This window comes from Salmo trutta, chromosome 32 (assembly GCF_901001165.1).
Source record: "Salmo trutta chromosome 32, fSalTru1.1, whole genome shotgun sequence".
Lineage (NCBI taxonomy): Eukaryota > Metazoa > Chordata > Actinopteri > Salmoniformes > Salmonidae > Salmo > Salmo trutta.
In genome coordinates this window covers 28,176,521-28,186,442 of record NC_042988.1, presented here as the reverse complement: position 1 = coordinate 28,186,442, position 9,922 = coordinate 28,176,521, and the positions used below count along the sequence as shown (strand labels likewise).

General features: G+C 43.8%; 1 protein-coding gene across 1 annotated transcript; it reads right to left on the bottom strand.

Annotated features, from left to right (window-relative positions):
- Window positions 1-8,464: 8,464 nt before the first annotated feature.
- Window positions 8,465-9,368, bottom strand: LOC115170709 (beta-galactoside-binding lectin-like; the record flags this gene model as incomplete). The annotated part of the gene is made up of 3 exons (XM_029726943.1): window positions 8,465-8,626; window positions 8,843-9,014; window positions 9,280-9,368. Coding segments are annotated over 3 exons (408 nt in total), but the record flags the coding sequence as incomplete, so codon positions are not given.
- Window positions 9,369-9,922: the final 554 nt, after the last annotated feature.

Genomic DNA, 9,922 nt, shown 5'->3' with positions numbered 1-9,922 from the left:
ATGCATGAGCACACTCCCAAACAATACTGCCAATCAGCTAGAGAAGTAAATACACTCACGTACACCAGCCCTAAAATCCCAAACAATATATAATATATACCATTAATCAACTTCAGAAAACTCCCTCTCTGTCTCTTTCTTGCTCACACACACACACACACACACACACACACACACACACACACACACACACACACACACACACACACACACACACACACACACACACACACACAGGGCATGGAGGGTCTTCATATATCAACTACTGAGAACTCGCTCTTACACACACTATAAAACACACACGTACACACACTCTCAAACAATACGTCAATCAACTAGAGAAAACACACACAGACACACAGGATTTCTGTCAGGAAAGTGGCAGGTCACCTTAAATGATCCCATAGCCTGCTACAGTCTTGCCAAAGATGACATCTGAGAGACTAGGTTGCTTTTCCACTCCTCTCCTCATCTCTCCTCAGAACTCTTTCAGACCAATCACTTTATATTTGATCAGATCAAATGTGAATAACACACAACGCCATTCCATGTGACATTCCTGGGTGGTTAACCATATCCTATGTGTGTGTGTGTGTGTGTGTGTGTGTGTGTGTGTGTGTGTGTGAGTACACAGGAGGAGAGAGGGAAGAAGAAAGAGGGGACAAAGAGAGAGGGGAAGAAAATAAGTGAGAGATGCGCACACACACACACACGCACGCACGCACGCACGCACACACACACACACACACACACACACACACACACACACACACACGCTTGTCACAGTCTCTCCCTTCCTCTTACTGGAGTGGCAAAGAGAGGATTAGTGATCAGCACTACGGACAGCATACAGGAATGTGACGGTATGTGATAAGACCAAAACAGCCCTTTGCTACATGTTGACTTGTCTGTCGTACTGACAAAGCCACGAATCACATAGTGTAGTTACAGTACATAAAACAGTCACAATATAGATAGTATTAGTGTTGGGAAAAACATTTCTGAATTAGGCCTATAATAATATCCATTCCCAACCAGCCAGTCTGTATAATGTGTGGTCAGATGTGTTGATAACTCAAAGAAAAGCAAAAATATTAAGTAAATATTTTGTCCAAAATATTGGGTCACTGAAACTAAAACGGTTCATTTCCTGAATGAGGTAGCAAACAATGACCTAGCTGTGATTTACAACCTAATAGCAATATTTATTTGACTACCTTGATATTTAGACCGATATGATTATCTGTTCGTTTCATTTCTAGAAAGTAGTTCAAACATCCATTTTAAGAAATAGCTGATGGCACTGAACTATGAGAAAAACTATTTTTGGTGTATTTTTTTTTCATTATTGGTCGCTTGGCTCCTCCTAGTGGTTTTATCGACAATAGATGCATCACCAATACATCCATCATTTCAAATTCGGTGTTGAATGATTGCTCTAACCAATAGTGCAAAAAAGGTGTTAGGTGAACAATAGGTAAGTAAAGAAATAAAACAACAGTAAAAAGACAGGCTATGTACAGTAGCGAGGCTATAAAAGTAGCGAGGCTACATACAGACACCGGTTAGTCAGGCTGATTGAGGTAGTATGTACATGTAGATATGGTTAAAGTGACTATGCATATATGATAAACAGAGAGTAGCAGTAGCGTAAAAGAGGGGTTGGCGGGTGGTGGGACACAATGCAGATAGCCCGGTTAGCCAATGTGCGGGAGCACTGGTTGGTCGGCCCAATTGAGGTAATATGTAGGTAGTATGTACATGAATGCATAGTTAAAGTGACTATGCATATAAGATAAACAGAGAGTAGTGGGGGGGGGGGCACAATGCAGATAGCCCGGTTAGCCAATGTGCGGGAGCACTGGTTGGTCGGCCCAATTGAGGTAATATGTAGGTAGTATGTACATGAATGCATAGTTAAAGTGACTATGCATATATGATGAACAGAGAGTAGCAGCAGCGTAAAAGAGGGTTGTGAGGGGGGGGCACACAATGCTAATAGTCCGGGTAGCCATTTGATTACCTGTTCAGGAGTCTTATGGCTTGGGTGTAAAACTGTTGAGAAGCCTTTTTGTCCTAGACTTGGCACTCCGGTACCGCTTGCCATGCGGTAGTAGAGAGAACAGTCTATGACAGGGGTGGCTGTGGTCTTTTGATAATTTTTAGTGCCTTCCTCTGACACCGCCTGGTGTAGAGGTCCTGGATGGCAGGCAGCTTAGCCCCAGTGATGTACTGGACCGTACACACTACCCTCTGTAGTGCCTTGCGGTCGGAGGCTGAGCAGTTGCCGTACCAGGCAGTGATGCAACCAGTCAGGATGCTCTCGATGTTGCAGCTGTAGAGCCTTTTGAGGATCTCAGGACCCATTTTAAAACCTCTAATATAATCTATAAGATCAAATGGATACAACACTATTTAAGAAATAAGGGTTGAATTTGGAATATAATCCTAATTTAAATTTACAATAGATTGGTGGTCTAGAATTCTTACTCAAATGCAACTTTGATGTGGGTAAGATCCCTATTAAGCTTGCAAACTTTCATAAACAAGTTCTAACTTTGAACCTCATGTACAAACATAGTCTTTCCCCACATAGATATACAATCTGGAAAAATAAAGATATAAATAAGGTCTTTGTTTTTCCAGAACTGGTTTGAGAACAGCATTATCTGGGTAAAAATATTGATGATGGACAACTATGATTGTCCAGAATTTATGACAACACACAATGTTACATTCACTCCTGAGGAGTTTCTAATAGTTGTTAGAGCTGTCCCTAAAGGTGCTATTCTTCTTTTAGGAGAAAATAACATTACTCCAAGTGCAACTGCTGAGGATTTTGTAGCCTCAATACAGCTAGAAGGAATTGACATTTTCAACTATGAATGTAATGACATGTATGAAAACTATGTGAAGATGTTACTATTCCCTCTGCTATGCAGCCCTAAGACAAGTGAACTGGAACAGTCTCGTTGTTGTCTGGCAAATATTGTATCATACAAACTCATTCATAGACTCTACCTGGCGGCAGGTTGCTTAGCGGTTAGAGCGTTGGGCCAGTGACCGAAAGGTTGCTGGATCAAATCCATGAGCTGACATGGTACAAAAAAAATCTGTTGTTCTGCCACTGAATAATTCAGTTATCAAATACTGTATATCTAATAAGGTGAAAGAAGTATCATTCATAGAATCTACCCCATATTTTGTGGTTGTAACCCAGAGACTCTTGACCATTCGTTTTCACAATTTTTTTACATCCATATTTCTCCTCCTGCAGGCTGCTGATGAGCTGGTTGCTGACTGGCTGGTGCTGGGGCTGGCTGCTGATGGGCTGGTCCTGGGGCTGACTGCTGACGGGCTGGTCCTGGGGCTGACTGCTGACGGGCTGGTCCTGGGGCTGACTGCTGACGGGCTGGTCCTGGGGCTGACTGCTGACGGGCTGGTCCTGGGGCTGACTGCTGACGGGCTGGTCCTGGGGCTGACTGCTGACGGGCTGGTCCTGGGGCTGACTGCTGACGGGCTGGTCCTGGGGCTGACTGCTGACGGGCTGGTCCTGGGGCTGACTGCTGACGGGCTGGTCCTGGGGCTGGCTGAGGGTCAATCTCATCCTCTTATTCCAACTCGCTGTCAGATTACGAATTGACAGAGTGTGGATCCTCCTATTCAGAAAATTCTTAATTCTTAATTCTTAATTCTTAATCTTCCAAAGTAGAAGACGCTCCTTCCACACTAGCTTCTCTCTCTGCAAAAAGTATTTCTAAGGCCCTCTGAGCAGAGATTCTTTTTGCCTTACTGATTGATTGTGTTAAGGAGCAACACGCAAAGCTATTTATTTGTTGTGTCCCTCCCCCAATTTGCACCTGGCTGGAGTAGAGTGTGGGAAAATACGTTTTTTTTTTTTTACAATGTAATAAAATAATGTATTGTAATAGCAACGTGCAGGTTCCCACAAGACATTGTCTAGTTCCACACACTGCAAAGTGTAAAGAGTGTTAGAAAAGCGGGAGACAGGCAGAGAGACAGACAGGTTATTGATGCTATGTTGAAACAGCAGGCCCAGCAGGGGGTGCACAGTGTGCATGTTAAGCGGTGCGACACAGGGGAACCCAAGAGCAGACTCAGATGAGAAAACAGGGATGAATGAACCAAAATATTTGTTACACAGGGAGATATGGAGTGCAGATCCGGGGAAGCTCAGATGAGTTGCAGAAAAAACAGATGTGGAGACTGAGGTTGGAATTAGCTGAGTAGAACAGGGTAAACAGGTCCTGAGGGGAATCCAAGGTAGTGGTGGTGAGTGAAGTCCAGAGCAAGGTGGTTGGGTGGTGAGATGTGGAACAGGAGACAGGAGCCAGAGACAGAGCGGTAACTGCAATGAGAGGACAAAACAGAGTAAGGCAGGGAAACAAGCACAGCAGAGCAATAGGATCTTGAATAATCATAAATGGCTATAATCATGAACTGACTGAGCAGAAATTACGATCTGGCAGAGTGGAAGTGGCAGGACTGAGTATTTGTCGAGGTCTTGATTATGGAACGAGTTGCATCTGATAGGGATCTGCTCTGACTCCAGCACACCTGTCTCCAACCACACAGAGAAGGAGAGAGAGAGAGAGAGAGGGAGAGAGAGCGAGAGAGAGAGAGAGAGAGAGAGAGAGAGAGAGAGAGAGAGAGAGAGAGAGAGTGTACAAGGGGAGAAACTGCAGGTCAAGACACCTGGTGAACAACAGAGGGCGTAGCAGGAGCAGATGTGACAGTGCACTCAATAAAAATGTGTTACATGTCCTACGCAGAAAATGAATGAGTCTAAGGTTGAAAAAAGGGTTAAACAAAAATAAGGGTGACACTGCCATGGCTATCTGATTCATCATGTTGTGGAAATGCGCTGTAAGACAAAAAAACGGTGTCCTGATGCCCCATTCAAATGTATTTATATAGCCCTTCTTACATCAGCTGATATCTCAAAGTGCTGTACAGAAACCCAGCCTAAAACCCCAAATGCCCCATTCAAATGTATTTATATAGCCCTTCTTACATCAGCTGATATCTCAAAGTGCTGTACAGAAACCCAGCCTAAAACCCCAAACAGCAAGCAATGCGGGTGTAGAAGCACGGTGGCTAGGAAAAACTCCCTAGAAAGGCCAAAACCTAGAAAGAAACCTAGAGAGGAACCAGGCTATGAGGGGTGGCCAGTCCTCTTCTGGCTGTGCCGGGTGGAGATTATAACAGCACATGGCCAAGATGTTCAAATGTTCATAAATGACCAGCATGGTCAAATAATAATAATCATAGTAGTTGTCGAGGGTGCAACAAGTCAGAAACATAAGAGTAAGTGTCTATTGGCTTTTTCATAGCCGATCTTTGAGAGTATCTCTACCGCTCCTGCTGTCTCTAGAGAGTTGAAAACAGCAGGTCTGGGACAGGTAGCACGTCCGGTGAACAGGTCAGGGTTCCAGCAGGTCTGGGACAGCAGGTCTGGGACAGGTAGCACGTCCGGTGAACAGGTCAGGGTTCCATAGCTGCAGGCAGAACAGTTGGAACTGGAGCAGCAGCACGGCCAGGTGAACTGGGGACAGCAAGGAGTCATCAAGCCAGGTAGTCCTGAGGCATGATCCTAGGGCTCAGGTCCTCCGAGAGAGAGAAAGAAAGAAAGAGAGAAAGAGAGAATTAGAGAGCGCATATTTAAATTCACACAGGACACCGGAAAAGACAAGAGAAATACTCCAGATGTGACAGACTGACCCTAGCCCCCCGACACATAAACTACTGCAGCATAAATACTGGAGGCTGAGAAAGGAGGGGTCAGGAGACACTGTGGCCCCATCCGATGAAACCCCCGGACAGGGCCAAACAGGTAAGATATAACCCCACCCACTCTGCCAAAGCACAGCCTCCACACCACTGGAGGGATATCTCCAACCACCAACATACCATCCCGGGACAAGGAGTATAGCCCACAAAGATCTCTGCCACGGCACAACCCAAGGGGGGGGGGGCCAACCCAGACAGGAAGACCACGTCGGTGACTCAACCCACTCAAGTGACGCACCCCTCCCAGGGACGGCATGGAAGAACACCAGTAAGCCAGTAACTCAGCCCCCGTAATAGGGGTAGAGGCAGAGAATCCCAGTGGAAAGAGGGGAAACCGGCCAGGCAGAGACAGCAAGGGCGGTTCGTTGCTCCAGCCTTTCTGTTCACCTTCACACCCCTGGGCCAGACTGCACTTAATCATAGGACTTACTGAAGAGATGAGTCTTCAGTAAAGACTTAAAGGTTGAGACTGAGTCTACGTCTCTCACATGGGTAGGCAGACTATTCCATAAAAATGGAGCTCTATAGGAGAAAGCCCTGCCTCCAGCTGTTTGCTTAGAAATTCTAGGAACAATTAGGAGGCCCGCGTCTTGTGACCGTAGCGTACGTGTAGGTATGTACGGCAGGACCAAATCGGAAAGATAGGTAGGAGCAAGCCCATGTAATGCTTTGTAGGTTAGCAGTAAAACCTTGAAATCAGCCCTTGCCTTAACAGGAAGCCAGTGTAGGGAGGCTAGCACTGGAGTAATATGATAAATTTTTTTGGTTCTAGTCAGGATTCTAGCAGCCGTATTTAGCACTAACTGAAGTTTATTTAGTCAGATTCAACAGAAGATCTCTTTGTTTCTTGGGATCTAGAACAAGCATCTCTGTTTTGTCCTTATGTCTGAGACACAGGCTTCTAGCGAGGGCAATTTTGGGGCTTCACCATGTTTCATTGAAATGTACAGCTGCGTGTCATCCGCATAGCAGTGAAATTTAACATTATGTTTTCGAATGACATCCCCAAGAGGTAAAATATATAGTGAAAACAATGGTGGTCCTAAAACGGAACCTTGAGGAACACCAACATTTACAGTTGATTTGTCAGAGGACAAACCATTCACAGAGACAAACTGATATCTTTCCGACAGATAAGACCTAAACCAGGCCAGAACTTGTCCATGTAGACCAATTTGGGTTTCCAATCTCTCCAAAAGAATGTGGTGATCAATGGTATCAAAAGCAGCACTAAGATCTAGGAGCACGAGGACAGACGCAGAGCCTCGGTCTGACGTCATTAAAAGGTCATTTACCACCTTCACAAGTGCAGTCTCAGTGCTATGATGGGGTCTAAAACCAGACTGAAGCGTTTCGTATACATTGTTTGTCTTCAGGAAGGAACATTGTAGTTCCTATGTTAGCCATATGTGTGGAAAAGTGTATATAGTCCTGTATGCTGGCTATATCTTGTGCCTAAAACCAAAGTTAGTCTTTAGGAAAAAACGATGTGCTGGTGTGGTCAAATGGGTTAAAACCATAAGGCCAATAGGCCATGGGGTATAGTGCTCTTTGGAAAAGGGTAGTCTACAGACTGGCAGAAAAACTAAGGGGATAATGGCCACCACTTAGTAAACAAAAAAGCAACATTGATCTTTGGGCTTATTTTTCCCATCTAGGCACTCTGAGAACGGAAGGATGAATGTCTTGTTACTAAAGCTTTTATTTACTAGGCATTTCAGTAGAAATCTTTCAAAACTGCAGGTCAAACAAACAGCTTGGTACAGGCAGTGTTTTCACTCTGTAAGTGTTGCGATTTTCAAACTTTATTGACACAAACCGTGCTCGACCAATCAAATACAAGGGAACAAATTCGATGAATGTATATTCTAATGAACAGTGTAATTTGCGGTGGATTTCTTTCACGTATCTCACTGTATTTACATGCATTAAATGTGTGACATGTCTCAACTCCTCTTAAGCTAGGCATATGCTCATTGTCATAGGCTGAAGAGTGGTTGTGGTTTAATGTGGTTCAATTAACTGGCATAGAAAGGTAATGCTGCATTACTAACACATGGTTATTCTATAAGTATCATAATCAAATACAGCTGGGTGTTCAACCAGTAAATGTGTAGTGAGGACCAGGATGGGTTTGATAATTAGTTACAAATGACTATATAACCGCACAGGAGTTGAATCGCTGATTTAATGCATTTATAATGAGGCTACATTCATTAATCTGTAGCCTAACATCTTGTTATGCATGTAATAAAGTCACTGAAGAATACTAGCCTATCCAAAGCGCTATTATGCAGAAACGATATCTAACTACACAGACATTTACAAAAAGAAAACATGCTTATTAGAATCACACATTTACAGAAAGGAAGATACAATCTGAAATGGTTAAAAAATATATAATTTTAATTAGCAAATATTTTGCACTTTTCTTAAACCACTTCTGGAATGATCTGGAATGATTGTTCCACATTAATGAAAGACACATTTATCTTCAATAAAACAATTGATATTCATTTAACTACCAGGGAACTTTTCACATTTCAACACCTCCAAGCTTGTAATGTGCTGCTATGGTAAAATATATTTTTTACTTGTAGATTTCACTGTTAGTGGCTCCATCCATTGGTTAGGAATGGCAGCATTAAAACTAACTTAAAACTCATCTCTAAATGATCTCGATGCTCTGGATCCTGACTTCGCCCTCGAAGTCGATGCATTTATACTTTTCGTCTCTTTGGCGATTGGGGAAGTGGATCACCAAGCCGTCGGGAAGAGCTACCAGGAACTGCTCCTTGGTGAAGGTGATATTTATCTGAGAGAGAGAAGTAATTACACATTTTTATCTAAAGAGGTGCTTAGGTATTTGGGATGCAGTGATTGCAAGTTATTACCACCAGAGGTCCCAGGTAGAACTCCATTACACACATGGGGAGAGAGGAGGACATTCACATCAGCATGGGTTAAATTGAAAGCAAACACACACATCCACCTTTGTGCACACACACACACACACAGTGTAATTTCTCACCTTAAACTCCTCTCCCTGGTTGAAGGGGAATCCTCCCGCTCTGTGCTCCTCACACCACTTGCCTCCATGGTAGGAGTTACACACCACGGCCCGGGTGTCTCCGTGGGCGTCGAAGCGAGGGTTCATGTGCAAGGCGAGGTCATCCTCGCTGTTGCCCACATTGATGACAAAACTACAGTAAGGGAAGAGGAGCACACAGACACAGATAAGGGATAAGGAACATCCTTTAACCTACAGGGAAAGAGTCTGGATTGATAATTACACAGAAACAGTTTATAGCTATAATCTACTTTTCCGTTGTAGTTTGATAATGTATGTTGTGAATATGAACGGATCATTCTCGTGATACAGTGACTAGTTTCTCTATGATGTCTTTAGGCTGCTGACTGAGAAGTGGAGTGACAATGAATTGTGTCTGAAGGGGGTTAGCTACTCACTGTGTTGCTTCAGAGTTAGGGATCCCTGTGATGGTCAGGGTCTGGCCCAACTTGAAGGACATGTTCTTTACCACAACACCCTGCAGAGAGAGAAGGGAGAGACAGAGAGAGGGAGAGAAAGAATAGAGAGAGAGGGATAGAAAGAGAAGGGATAGAGAGAGAGGGATAGAAAAATGGAGAGAGAGAGAGAGAAGGGGGAGAGAGAGAGAGAGAGAGAAGGGGGAGAGAGAGAGAGAAATGCATCAACTGAAAAACATCAAATGTGCAATTAGCTGAGAGTTAGCTGATAGGAATTGACCCATAACTTCTGAAACAAAGATGGTTCTATCAAACCATTGTTATAGTAAGTACCCACAATGCACAGATGTCAATTCAATGTATATTCCACATTAAAATGATGTGGAACAACATTGATTCAACCAGTGTGTGTTCAGTGGGTATAGTGTTGACGTGAAGTCTTTACATGGCTCTGGTGACGAGAGCTATAGAGTATGGCTACACCTTGCTAAACCCTTTCCTGTACTTTTACCCTAGCCTCATCAGTCTAACAAATACAACATCTGTCTCCAATTAAAGTTTTTCCATCTATGGAATGGCCCAAAGATTGCTATAAATCCCAGTCCTGGACAGCGTTACTATTTTC